At 41.2% G+C, this 14,046-nt stretch overlaps 1 protein-coding gene across 6 annotated transcripts in view; it reads left to right on the top strand.

Annotated features, from left to right (window-relative positions):
- The window catches only part of dock10 (dedicator of cytokinesis 10), a 58,758-nt gene extending 46,717 nt beyond the window's left edge, over positions 1 to 12,041 (top strand). For 4 of the 6 annotated variants that reach the window (XM_063906697.1, XM_063906695.1, XM_063906696.1 and 1 more), the window contains 20 exons: positions 104 to 170; positions 549 to 596; positions 2,903 to 3,013; positions 3,499 to 3,611; positions 3,770 to 3,885; positions 4,402 to 4,539; positions 4,631 to 4,813; positions 4,911 to 5,021; positions 5,137 to 5,352; positions 5,459 to 5,516; positions 6,238 to 6,339; positions 6,882 to 6,988; positions 7,201 to 7,323; positions 7,518 to 7,631; positions 8,756 to 8,902; positions 9,133 to 9,343; positions 9,435 to 9,625; positions 9,703 to 9,803; positions 10,500 to 10,638; positions 11,052 to 12,041. In XM_063906697.1, coding sequence (XP_063762767.1) covers positions 104 to 170; positions 549 to 596; positions 2,903 to 3,013; positions 3,499 to 3,611; positions 3,770 to 3,885; positions 4,402 to 4,539; positions 4,631 to 4,813; positions 4,911 to 5,021; positions 5,137 to 5,352; positions 5,459 to 5,516; positions 6,238 to 6,339; positions 6,882 to 6,988; positions 7,201 to 7,323; positions 7,518 to 7,631; positions 8,756 to 8,902; positions 9,133 to 9,343; positions 9,435 to 9,625; positions 9,703 to 9,803; positions 10,500 to 10,638; positions 11,052 to 11,099 — 2,444 coding nt within the window. In that variant the 3' untranslated portion in view covers positions 11,100 to 12,041. The remainder of the gene's footprint in view (positions 1 to 103; positions 171 to 548; positions 597 to 2,902; positions 3,014 to 3,498; positions 3,612 to 3,769; positions 3,886 to 4,401; positions 4,540 to 4,630; positions 4,814 to 4,910; positions 5,022 to 5,136; positions 5,353 to 5,458; positions 5,517 to 6,237; positions 6,340 to 6,881; positions 6,989 to 7,200; positions 7,324 to 7,517; positions 7,632 to 8,755; positions 8,903 to 9,132; positions 9,344 to 9,434; positions 9,626 to 9,702; positions 9,804 to 10,499; positions 10,639 to 11,051) is intronic. The other 2 variants (XM_063906699.1, XM_063906700.1) reach the window with 2 other exon arrangements.
- Positions 12,042 to 14,046: the final 2,005 nt, after the last annotated feature.

Below are 14,046 nucleotides of genomic sequence, written 5' to 3' on the forward strand. Positions count from 1 at the left end.
ATAACCTGCCTGCCATTTCAGCTTACAAATACTGACTCTATGAACATTTTATGGAAAATCCACCATAGTATGTAACAAGATGTCTTTTGATTCCTGTTTCCAGATGTGCTGGTGTCCTACTGGCACAGAGCCATTCACCAGGAGATCTCAGACTTCTTTAACATCCTGGAGTAAGTGATCTTCTTTTTCATTGCACAATGTTACCACAGGTCCTTTAAGCTGACTAGAAATGCTATGCACAAAGAAAAAAAACTTCTAGACAAGCAAGGATGGGGACAGGAGAATGAAAGTAGAAGACGAAATGAGAAGACTGCAGCTGGATGGGAACAGATGAAAGTAATGACAAAGCAAGAAAGAGATGAAAAACAGACTGTTATTCCAATGAGCTCCTTCTCCACTGCACAGTGGAGTTAATTAACTGCCTGTTTCCTGTTTGTGTCAGCATATAGACTTTTCTGTTGTCACATTTATCCTGTCTTCTTAACTCACAAAACACTAAAACAAGCAAACCTTCACCCAAGATATTGTTGCTTTTTCCCTTCCTTCAGGCTGTGTCTTCAGCACTTCAGGTTCCTGGGAAAACGCCACATCGCCAGGTGAGTCTGTGCCCCCTAACGCTTTCTCCGACAAAGAGGTGGACCAGGTCATATATTCACTTGCATTTACTGTAATGCTGTATTTATGGAAAGAGCTTATTAACCCAACATACATGCCGCAGCCAAAGGTTCTAACACCCCCACCCGCATAATTCATATAATCATGCAAACACATGAATGCACAATGTGCAAATGCAACCACACAAAAATAAATGAATTCAAAACAGTCAGGCAGAAATACTAATATGTGTTCTGTATGCATGTGCACACTCAGGGATGAGCTTCAAGAGGGGAAGAGGTAAAGGGGGGAAGAAAAGGAAGAGAGGGGGAGGGGGGACTCCTGGATCCTGCTGTTAGGAAAAAAAGCACTGCTGGATATTCTACTGTAGTAGTTGGCAAGCACAGGATGGGGGTTGTTATTGTGTGTGTGCATGTGTGTGTGCTCATACTGGAGCTGAGCCATTGGCACCGCTAGACTCCTCCATTTTCTGGTTCCTCCCAGCTAATTAAATTAGCTCTATTTTTCCTTTCAGCAATAGGATGCTGAGATGTAGGCCAACAAAAGGCTAGGAGAACACACTGTTTTTCTGTGCATGCAGGCATTAAAAGAAAAAAGATAGCTGGAAGCCTAGGTAGCGCTCTCAGATGCATTTGAGACTGTCTGGGGCTGCTAGCTACTTAACATTCGTCTGTAATCCCAAGCCAGGGGGGATTCACAGTCTTTCGCCTGTGTCTGTCTCAGTGTCTCTCTCTGTTAGCTCTTTGATGCCTGGCTGAGTCAGTGTTGGCAACCATTGAAGTTCAGGAGAGATGAATTACACTAGCGGTGTGTAGCCAGCCAGCAAGCTCAGAGGACAATCAGTCAGCCAGCCTATCAGACAACAATCAGTCATTTAAGCCCCTGCTGAAAACTTGGTATCACATTTCTGTTTAAAATTAAATGATGATTAAAGCAGGTATTAAAATTAACCCCAGAAAAATGCTTTAGGTATTCTCAAATTAGATTGGCAGTATCCAACACACAAATGTCAACAGTTCGATTCAAATCCGGACATGACCCTTTTAAAGAATGTCAAATAACAAAAATAGTTCAACGTTTTCAATAAAGTTGTGTGATCTTGTAAGGGGTCTTTAAGTCAGTCTGTGGGGTATGATTCAAGACATGCTTTTAACTGGTCCTGTTTTTGTCTGTGTTGGTGCAGAGAGCCTCACTTCCTTAACTTTGCCATATTTTACTGTATACTTTGGCTACGATACAGGCACCCGTTTGTTCATGCAATAAACACTACATGACACAAGCTAATAACTATGAATTGTAATGTATTATAAATGTTCAACCTGTGCTGTAGTCTCGGCCACAGTGCCTGCCTTATGCCTTCGCCCTCTCTGCAGCTGTTAGTGGATTGTCAGTGTGACTGACTGCACATTTATTGATGTTATGTTGCATGAAGTCACCCTTTCTGCATGTTGCATTGTAGTTTATGTTGGTGCTGTATGTTTTGTTTGCTCTTAACACCCCATTACACATTTGCCTCATTGATGTTGCATGTTGACCTTGCAGCCCTTTGTCTCCGCACCCTGCATCGTGACCGCCGGCCTCCACCTGCTGCTTAACAGGCTCTAAAGCAGTTATATTAATTGGCTTACACATTAGTTGTGTCCTGCTTCTCTTGGATGGCCAAAGCAACATGTGTTTTGTGTATACTGGTCATGGTTCTCCGATAGCTCTTCATTTAAAAATCATGACAATATATGTCAAACATCTGTTGTTACTAAGCTGGTTTCGCTGCAGCTTAACTGTATTGGTTTCACCACATCCATACATCCTAATCTTTTCGCTGTCCACTGTTAATGCTGACCTCAAGCTTTTTCTCTCCACTAACACTCTACCAAGAGTTCATTTATTATTACACACTATTTTACTAATGGCAAACTAAAACTATTGACCCTGCTACGCCACTAACCATTCCATCTGGCTGACCTCCCTCTCTGTATGAGCTGTTTGATATTTCTCTCTGACTTTAGCTGCTCTCATTAAGCCAAGGTCAAATTGAAGACCTGCATTAGCATTACATTTAGCATTACAGGAATACCATGTGACTTAGCTGACACAAATATGCAACAAGGTCACAAGTGCAAACATGTATTGCACTTGTATAATATTGATCTAATTGTATTGTAGGCAAACTCAACTATGAACATGCCACACATAATTCTTATACTAATGACTAATGATGGACACTAAACAATGACAGTTTCAACAAATCTCACTAATGTTAGCTTTGATGTGATTGGCTCGTGAACAGGAAGCTAGCAGCGGCACTAAAGCTGGCCCAGTCCACCCAGGCCAATGGCACCATGAAGGGCTCTAACCACCCCTCCCAGTCCTCTCATCCCTCAAGTCTCTTCCCACAATGGTAATCACCCTCCTCCAGGAAAACATCTCAGCCACGATGACAGATTCAAACTATTTACAGAGTCTTCTACTGAAATTGTTATTCATGCTAATGATGTCTGGTAATTGGCTCAAAATGTAAATATTTAATTTAACAGAAACTCTGGTACAGGTACAACTTACAACAACACTTGGATTTTAAGAGATACATTATTTTCCTGTGTATATTCATCATTGATGTCACCACTGTGTGTTATAGACTGTAACTGTGTTGTCAGCATGCCCCTCCTCATACCTGCAGTGTTTTGTGTGATTTGCCAGTCTCTGTTTCTGTAATCCCTTGTGTTAATAGCCTCCCAATAACAGCATGTCCTTGGGACATGTATGCAGTTTATATTAAACGGTCTGCTAAAATGTGCTGTTTGAAAAAACACAACAATGATCAGATGAAATGTGTGATGGAACTGTGATTGACACGAACGAGCTGATCCCTGCTGTTGCCTCTAGGATGGCGTCATCTGGAGGGGAAGGTCACCGGCATGCCCGCTCCCAAACCATGCCCATCATCAGGGGCAAAAATGCTCTCAACAACCCTAAGCTGCTGCATATGATGGAGACAGGTAACACAGACACACAACACACACACACACACACACACACACACACACACACACACACACACACACACACACACACACACACACACATTCAAACACATTTTGATTAATATAAAGGTGCTGAGATGAGTTCAATTGATTATTTTTGATTGTGTTTCCAGATGGGAACATTCAGGATGGGGACACCCTGAGTCCTACGGATATTGAGGCAAACATGTCCACCGAGGTGGCTCTCACTGTGCTGGATGTACTGGAGCTCTTTGTCCATCATCACAAGGTCTGTGGATGAAACTACTTAGTTCACACTTAGTACTTAATAAATAAAAAATGTTGTATGTTTGTGTTCAATCTAACATCTGGGCTTAGTTTTTAAATCTGACAATTACATTTAATGCTCTGTTTAAATGTGTCAAACAAGAAGACTATTTTCATATTCCTCTATTCTTTCATATTACTCTCTTTGTCAAACATCGAATTGTAAAGTTATATATTGGCTTTGTTACTATAACATTAAAAAGGGAATTAGATGAAAAGCACTTTTTTTTTTGAATAATCTCACATCTGCCATAGTCATTACAAATCCTCGAGATTTGATATTCATGCTGTAGATGTGACTCCAGAATGAATTACAATGCAAATCATGCACGCTCAGGAAATGCTACTTTGCTGCCACCTGGTGTTTGGATAATTATCATTTATTTCGTGTAACCAACCAATCGGTTAGACAAAAACTTGCCTGTTGAAACTTTGATGGTAACATGTATTATTTCTCTTCTCACATGAATCCATACAGAAGCAGCTGTTGCTGGATGATGGACAAAATGCACTGATGAAGAAGGTGCTGGACACCTACTTGCTCTTCTTTCAGATCAACCAATCAACGGCCACGCTACGGCATGTTTTCGCTGGACTCAGGCTCTTTGTACAAAAGGTCCTGCAAGCTTCATGTACTCATACAACACCAAAGTGCACATTCAAATAGTTTTTCTTATTTTCATTTTCATCTCTTTCTATACATGCAGTTCCCCAGTGCATTCTTCCAGGGTAAGGCAGACCTGTGTGGCTGTCTATGCTACGAGATCCTCAAGTGCTGTAACCACCGTTCCAGCTCCACCCAGACGGAGGCAGCTGCCCTGCTGTATTTTTTCATGAGAAAAAACTTTGAGTTTACCAAGGGCAAGTCTATAGTCCGCTCGCATCTGCAGGTCAGTGAGACCAATTATCATGTCTGTACTGTGTGTTATTTTAATCATGGGTTTGGCGTAACAGTGTCCTCACCTCATTCTCCTACGCACAAATCAGGTCATCAAGGCAGTGAGCCAGTTGATAGCAGATGCTGGCATTGGAGGCTCCAGATTTCAGCAGTCTCTGGCTATCATCAATAACTTTGCCAACGGAGATGCACCACTCAAGGTAAAGCCGATTAAAGGGATATGTTGCAGATTTGTTATAAGCGTTTTTGAATTGTCGTGCTATTTCATTCTCCTTTCTTAGATATAAAACATGTTGATCATTCCTTTTTCTTCAGAACACTCCATTCCCTGCTGAGGTGAAAGACCTGACCAAACGGATCAGGACGGTTCTCATGGCCACAGCCCAAATGAAGGAGCATGAGAAGGATCCGGAGATGCTGGTGGATCTCCAGTACAGTCTGGCTAACTCCTACGCCAGCACCCCCGAGCTTCGATGCACCTGGCTGGAGAGCATGGCTAAGGTTCATGTCCGCAACGGCGATCTCTCAGAGGTTATTATCTTTTTATGAAACTCTTGCTTTAGAAACTTCACAAATAGCTTTTTTTGGATTGAAGTATGAATAAAATATGATATTAATGAGTATGACGTTCCTTTAGGCTGCCATGTGCTACATCCACATCTCAGCCCTGATAGCTGAATCCCTGAAGAGAAGAGGTTAGTGCACACATGTTGTTGCTTTCACTTTACGTTTTGCAGCATGGTTTAAGTGTATGCTTTTCTTCGATATTCTTGCAGTTGTGCATCTATACAGACTGATCGTTTCTGATTCAAATTTACCATAACTTCTAATCAGAAAGTCTGATCATAGCCATCTTCTGTCATTCAGCAAACTTCTCTTTCTCTCTGCTAACATGATCATCCCAACTACCTGCAAATGACTTAATTTTTCAGGCATCAGTCCTTCATTTCTTCATGGGGTTAAATGTGTGTGTCTGAAAGTGAGTATGCTGGTGACTTGAGTGTGTCTTTGTGTGAGATTATTAGGAATTTATGGGGAAGGAAAATAATCATTTAGGCTGCAAACTAGTCAACCTAGATCTGTCTTTGCATCTCAATACCTTTCCCATTCAAGACTTCTTTTAGAATTAGAGACTGATGTCTACACATTTGCGGTGTTGCATGTTCCTTTCTGCGAATGTCTTTGTTCTTTAATGTGCTTCCTCATTTAGACTACAGCATGTGTTTATATTTTGCGGTATGTGTCCGACATCTTTCTGCATGCTCTTTGTGCACCAAGCCTGTGTACCAATTGTTTGCGAAGCATGCAGGCAGGTTTGCCGATTCCTGCTCCTTATCCTTAAACATTAAAGGCAAAAGCAAGTAGACTTTGTAAACCTCGTCCTCCTCCTCCTCCTCCTCCCCTCCTACCAAACAGGCTACTGGAGAGCTGACAAGGCCAGGATGTCCAGTGTGTCCCCTGAAGAAAGCCCTGTCTATAACTCTAGCTCCTTACTAACTACCTCCCGAGATCAAGACAGTGAGTGTGTGCGCCTGGGGCCAGCTGGGTGGTGGGAGTTCCGAAAAAAAGGATGGAGAGACAAAGGAGTGCGGGAGGGAGTGGGTGTGCAACAAAATGTTTAAACCACTTCCAATTTTGTGGAAAGTGTTGATACTGACAGGTGGAAATGGATTGAAGGGACATCGAGTCAGGTGCCAGTTTAAATCGTTACCATCTCAGGTTTTCTACACGGTGCAGTTTTGACCGCTGTTCTTACTTCATTGATACGAGAATGTGCTGGGTTATCACTAATTACTGTCACTGTTTGACATGCACGGTTCACTCACAGGATAAGCTGTTCAGTGCAACTGGAGTTTGATAAGAAGCATGCTCACTTTTGATGTTTTTAACTTAGTCTGCATAAATGGTATGATTTATGTGAAATGCTTGATTGTAAAACACATTTATTATACAGTATGTTTGTGTTTCAGTATGTTAACAGGCTGAACATAACTGTAGGGTAAGCTGGTATCCTTTTAACCAACCTGCCTTCATGTCACTTCCATTTTTTGAAACCCTAGCGTCGTTCTCCATGGGCTGGGCAGCGTTCATGTGCATCAGCCCCAATGTCAAGGAGGAGGGAGCCATGAAGGAAGATACTGGTACACAAGACACACCATATACAGAGGTCAGTGTTAACCTTTAATCATAAAAGTGTGGTAAATAGGGCACCCGTTTTCTTAAAATCCAAGTGGATGTCCTAAATGTCTGGTTTTGTCAGTGGAAAAACCCACGGATACTAGCATTTAATTATCATAACCATTACTGCAGTTTGAGAATGCCCTGTTATGACTAAGTTGCAGTCTTTGTCTCTAACATCTATCGTGGTGCGCTGTGTAGGACACTCTGGTGGAGCAGCTGGAGCTGTGTGTGGACTACCTGTGGAAATCAGAGAGATACGAGCTCATCGCTGACATCAACAAACCTGTGATTGCTGTCTTTGAAAAGAGAAGGGATTTTAAGGTAACAGTTAACACTTCCACCCTGTGTGTGTGTCTGTGTGTGTGTGTGTGTGTGTGTGTGTGTGTGTGTGTGTGTGTGTGTGTGTGTGTGTGTGTGTGTGTGTGTGTGTGTGTGTGTGTGTGTGTGTGTGTGTGTGTGTGTGTGTGATTGCATATTGAGCCTAACCTCTTATGTGTGTTGGTGTTTGACCACAGAGGCTGTCAGAGCTGTACTATGACATCCATCGCTCCTACCTGAAGGTGACTGAGGTGGTGAACTCAGAAAAGCGACTCTTCGGTCGTTACTACCGTGTAGCTTTCTATGGGCAGGTGAGCGACACCTCATCGTGTCACACTTACACGGACACATCTGCACACACACTTCGCTTATACCAAAGCAAAACAATATTAAGCAAACCGCTGCAGCCGACGATTTGACCGATGCTCGACAGAAAGACCTATTATTTGATCAACAATGTTATTTTCTATAAACAAGAACACTCTCATATCTCTAGATGTCACTAGAGATATGTGGGAAAATGTTCTTTCAGTTTGGATCAACTAATTCTTTAGATTTTGTATAAGCAGATATCATATAAAGGCTGAATTATCCTTGAATCCCAGTCTTTATTAGAGAATGAAGCCCAGTGCGGTCCAGGCTTGTTTTTTAAGAACCTGGATCCTTGACACAGTTTCCTTGTTAATGAGGGGATAATATTCCAAGCAGGGACTTTAGAGCCATGATGTGAAGAAAAATGTTGAAGCCGACAATGAGAATATGAAATCCTCTTACCACGAAAAAATGAGGAAAGAGAGTCAACGTCTCCTCAGTGAGGCGCGGAGATGGAGCATTAACCAGAAATTTCTCACTGAGTCAGTGTCCTTAATTTCTGTCTGCTCTTTTCTTCCTTTTTTTATTATATTCTATATCAAGATTGCGGTAAGTTTTGTTCGTCTTTGATTTTCCATTTTCCTCTATGCTAACCACTTTTACCTTTCTTCTCCTTCTACCACTATTAACATCCGCTGCTCTTACCCATTGATGGGTTTGTGTAAAGCTTGCTGTGCTACTCTACCTCCCATAATCTCCAATGATGAAGTTGTTCCCTCCTAAACATCAAGACTAGCTGTTGTCAAACAGCCACAGTGGACAGGAAGATAACTTTTTATTAAACCTCATTCACCTTTGACATTTGCCTCCAATGCTGCTTTGAATATGACCTCTGAACTCTCCCATCCAGAACTAAACTCCTTGTTAGGGCTGAGTTCTGCTAACAAGTGTTACAGCCTGTTTGTACAACAGTGACTCAAGAAACCACTAGGGGGCAACATTAAATCACACTGGCATGTGTACAGTTTGATGTGACAGCAACAACCACATCCAAACATTACATTTGTGCACATACATGTAACAGGCTTTTTAAGCTATGTGTGCTGTGTGTGTGTTCCTGCAGGGTTTCTTTGAGGAAGAGGAGAGCAAAGAGTTCATCTACAAAGAGCCAAAGCTGACAGGGCTGTCGGAAATCTCGCAGAGACTTCTCAAACTGTACTCAGACAAATTTGGAGCTGATAATGTCAAGATGATCCAGGACTCCAACAAGGTATGTGACTCAATTTGGCATGTTAAGTTGTTTGTTGAGACAGTAAGAAAATGCCAGAAGAATGCGTAATATAATCAAAATAACTTTAGAAAAGGAGAAAGAAATCAAATTAAAATAGTTTATGCCCAAATTAATTTGTACGTTTGTTTACTGTGCATTTTGGTCTTTGGCAAACTAATTCCACTCATAAGTATATTTATTATTGCTTGTTTAACATTTTTTTTAAATAGGTGAATCCTAAAGACCTCGACCCCAAGTTTGCCTACATTCAGGTGACATATGTGGTGCCCTTCTTTGATGAGAAAGAACAACAGGACAAAAGGACAGACTTTGAGAGACATCACAACATCAACCGCTTTGTGTTTGAGACACCGTTCACCCTGTCAGGGAAGAAACACGGAGACGTGGAGGAGCAGTGCAAGAGACGCACCATACTTACCAGTAAATAGTTTTTTACCACTAACAAAAACACCTTACAGGCTACTATAATGTAGAGTTGCTTTAATCCATGGGTTATTATTTCTCTCTTTAGCGAGTTCCAGTTTTCCTTACCTAAAGAAGCGTATCCAGGTGGTGGAGCAGCAGAGCACAGAAATGAACCCGATTGAGGTGGCCATCGATGAGATGTCACGAAAAGTCTCTGAGCTCAACCAGCTGTGCAACATGGAGGAGGTGGACATGATCCGGCTGCAGCTGAAACTGCAGGGCAGCGTCAGTGTCAAGGTGGGGATTCTTCCACATCACAGGTTATTAGGTGATTTGGGTGCCTTGTCGTTTCTCACCTGAAGATCTCGTTCCAGGTGAATGCAGGGCCCATGGCCTACGCCAGGGCGTTTTTAGAGGAGAAGAATGCCAAGAAATACCCAGACAACCAGGTCAAACTGCTCAAGGAGATCTTCAGGTACGATTTAAACTTTGGGAATTTGGTCCTAATATAACAAAGTAGGTATATATTGTGCACTAAAGATAGAATTATGATATTTTATCTTCTGTCAAGATATAGTTGCACTGTAAAACTGGCTGATACAACAGCATATATTTGAAAAATGTAACAGCTTTGTTGCTTTGTATACCACATCATGCCAAGCAAACAAGGGTATGGACATATAAGGACAAAATGATGTCGGATCGAAAATATGAGGAACAAAAAGAAAAGCAAATATCAAAAATACATTAATCTTGTTCTTAAAGGGCAGTGATTGGATTTGTGGTTTTGACCTTTTCGGGTGTAAAAAGCAACATTATACCACTCTTAAATATCCCGAACCCATGATGCTCAATTAAACATATTTTTAGAGTTTTTAATGCTTGTTGAGGAGCTAAATCCATTTCACACAAATGAACATGAATCAACCAGCCTTATTCATTTGGACAATGTTGCCAATTTGTAATATGAAGATTCACAACCATAGTATTACAAATCAATGTGAAGGGGTCATATTTGCAACACTGATAATGAAAAAACACTTTCTCAAATACGTGTGAAAGCAATGTAGAGGAAAGTTAAAGAAACCTTCATAAAGTGTAGTTCCTATTTGATTTAAGGTGAGTTCAATGGCATGATTAATAATCAGTACAACGTGTTTGCCCCCTGCAGGCAGTTCGCAGAAGCCTGCGGTCAGGCACTGAATGTGAATGAGCGTCTGATCAAGGAGGACCAGCTGGAGTACCAGGAGGAGATGAGAGCTCACTACCGGGACATGCTGACTGAGCTGTCTGGCATCATGAATGAACAGGTCTCACTCTGCAACCAATTAGTGTCCTGACATATACAACCACCACATTGTTGTTCATTTTCCTTATCTATCTGCATGACATAATGAGCATTCTCTCTTCCTATGCATTATGTGGTGAGGCATTTCCATGTGTATCAGCTTCTGTTTCATAAATTTCTATACTTCTTTTCCAACTTTTCTCTCATTTCAGCTACAAAAAAGCATTCACGCTGCCAGTACCTCCTCTCTCTCTAACAGCTCTCTGTCCACTCTTTCTAAGACTGGTATGTCATGTCATCTTTCATAAAACACATTGTCACCTTGCTACTTGCTTACCCCACTTCATCTCTCTTCATTATCTCAACCAAACTGCAAGCCTGATGCCGTACTTTCACATTTTCCTGTTCCAATGCAAGCTTGTTCTTCTTCTGCAGATTCCTCACACAAGACAACCAGGAACGGAACGGCACAGCGCCTATTGAATGGCCACTAGACTCTCAAAAAATCACGTGTGCCAGGGAGGACATTTTATTGCCAGTTTGAGCTTCATAAGTGGCTTGTTTTCTTTTTTCTGACTGTAGTTGTTTCCTGCTGTAACAAGCGGCAGGCTAGTGGAATTGTGACTGATGGCGAGTTCAGAGAAAACAAGGAAAGAAGTGTGTAGACTGTGGTCGTGATAGTAGTCCTGTGGTTGAACGTTGACTATCTTCAGTAGAGGCCAGGCTGCTGGACTGTTAGCTACTGTTTGTTTTGGTTTTAAAGACTCGATCCCCCTGCCCTGCCAACTGATTCATCAGCTTACATACTGACAGACACACTCACAAACAAGTACACACAGTGCATAGGTTCACACACACAACATGCGCCTTCTCTCCACAACCCCGTCCCTTTAGAGAACAGTGACCTTACTGAGCTGGAGGTGCGTTCAGCTTTATGTAACATATACTTCTCCTGTGCATTTTGATGACAGTTTTTAGATTTTTCCGTGGATATCATTGTACTTTACACTATCTTAAGCGATCTTGTAAAATTAGTGATGTGAACAAAAGAACTTTCAATTACAGGTTTTTTAACTATCGAAGCATTTGAAGAGTCGAACGCCCCTCCAGTTCCTGTATGAATGTAGAGCAGGTCATTGCTACTTTGTATCCTTGCTAATGTTCTGGAAATATCACCTTCCCGAATTTCAATCGGAAACAAAAAAAATTATGTTTTGTAACATTTTTATGATTCAAATTGCATTGTTACTGTTATTATTTCCTGTACTGTTTTGAATTGTAAATAAGAAATATTAATATTTAAAACGTTTGATTTTTTTTCTTTTTATAAAATATACAATATATAAATATTTGTTTAGCTGAAATAAAAGAAACAAAACTAAAGTTTTATGTATAACATTTAAATAAAATTTTGTTAATGTCCAAGATGTATGATTGATGATTCCTAACGTCAGAGTTCCTACAATGTGTCTTCTTGTTTCTTTCGGCTATAGCTGTGCCAAATGGCTCTCATATTCTGTATATTGACTGAACCTGAGAGCTGGCAGCTAATTATATAATTGTGACGTCCTTTACCTGCACAACAGATAGAAATGTGGGAAATAGAAATGCGTAATAAGCAAACTCACTTCGAAACCATGTAAGAGGAATCACTTATTGCTTTGGTCCATGGTGCACAAAATAAATGGCAGCAAATGTAAACATCTTTAAATTAACCATCTCCTTATACCAATTATATTATATTATATTATATACAACTTAACATAGATATTGAAACACTTTTTGTCCTTGGTGAAACTGTACAGCACGTTTACACCTTTCATTTCACGTTGCTAAAATTGTGCTCTGTATTGTCTGCTTTCACATTTTCTTCAAGGTGTACATGTCACTAAAATAACTTTATATATGCAGTGTTGGGTAAAAAAGCCCAGTGCACAGGGGAAAAAGGACTGTGCTGCATCAATGCTACCACGTAAAAGAGGTCAGGGTTGTTTTTGACCAGAAGAAAGGCATTAAGCCTCTCCCACCAACACCAATGTCACAGGGCTAGGCCGGTGCTTCAATGTTAACACTTAGACATTTGAGCCATATTCATTTTAAGGATGCATTGTGAAAATGTGGACGGCTAAAATGTTTTTTTACTGCATATCAAATGTACTGTTTAAACAACAAAGTAAGGCAGGATTACTGTGGCTGTACATATTCCTGCCCAATATGAAAGACAGCCTCCAAAAGAAACCATCCTTTGTTTTGGATCCAAGATTTATTTTTAAAAGGGGGACACAACTTTTTTGACACTTTCTTACAGTTTCTTTTTTAATGTAAATAGCCTTTACTAGATTGACCCTTGGTGTATTCCTCACTGTGTCGCACCTTTGTCTGCAATATGTGTGTTCGTGGTCTGTTAATATTTCTGTTACTGCATGTTAACATCTGTGGGTCCAGACGCTTACATTACAATACTTACTTGAGGTTGAGGTTTCACTGAAAGTGAAATGACTGACACAGAGCAGTTTTCCATTGGATCTGGTGACAGTTTTTTCCAATAGTTGGGTATAATTACTGACCATGCAGAGCGCAGGCAGAGTGGTTGTTTATTTATTGATGCTAAGCCTGAGCTTGGGGCACTGTGTATAAAAAGAGGTTAAGTGGCCCTGAACATACAACTGGTGGTAAGAGACTGCATGTGGCCCTCTGTCTCTCACTTGTATGTTTTTATCTCTGCCTGACAAGACCGCTGACACATTTATACGTCTGTCTCTTCGCTCTCCCTCTGTGGTCGCACACCTGAGGTAGAGCAGATTGAGTTTCACTGACCTCCTCTTCTTCTCAAACTCCCTCTCCCTCCAGCTGATCAGTACTCTCCTCCTCTGTCTCATCTCCCTCCCTCTGTGTAGCCTATTTTGTGAACCAGAAAGAGGGGCTGATTGGGTTTCTCTCCTGTGCAGACAGGTTTATGTACGCCTGTCTCCCACCATGTGGCCTTCACTTTGGTGGGGTCAGGTTGCTTTGAACCAGCAAAATTCAGACCAGGTCACAGACGATAACATGTCTCAAACCTACTCCCTGGTAGCCAGCAGCTCTTCTGACAATATTTCATATTTTGTTTTACATGATTTAAAAGTAATTATAAAGAGTAGGTGTCACCGGTTTGCTCAGAGACTGTCTGGGCTCATGCATGGGCTCCATTGCAGCGCCTGACCATACTTCTGTGTGTGGACGCCTCTCTGAGCGTCATTATCTGTAATTTTCTCGGTGTGCAGCCTGCCTGTATTTGATGTCTTTGGAATGATTTCTTCTCTTATTATTTATCGAACCCCCTTCTGGTATTCTGGACATCTTTGGGTTGACCTCCTGACCTTAGCATTTATCAAACACACATTTGTTATGTTTCAATTACAGGCCAACCTACCCATATATGTTTCTTAAC

This window comes from Eleginops maclovinus, chromosome 18 (assembly GCF_036324505.1).
Source record: "Eleginops maclovinus isolate JMC-PN-2008 ecotype Puerto Natales chromosome 18, JC_Emac_rtc_rv5, whole genome shotgun sequence".
NCBI lineage: Eukaryota > Metazoa > Chordata > Actinopteri > Perciformes > Eleginopidae > Eleginops > Eleginops maclovinus.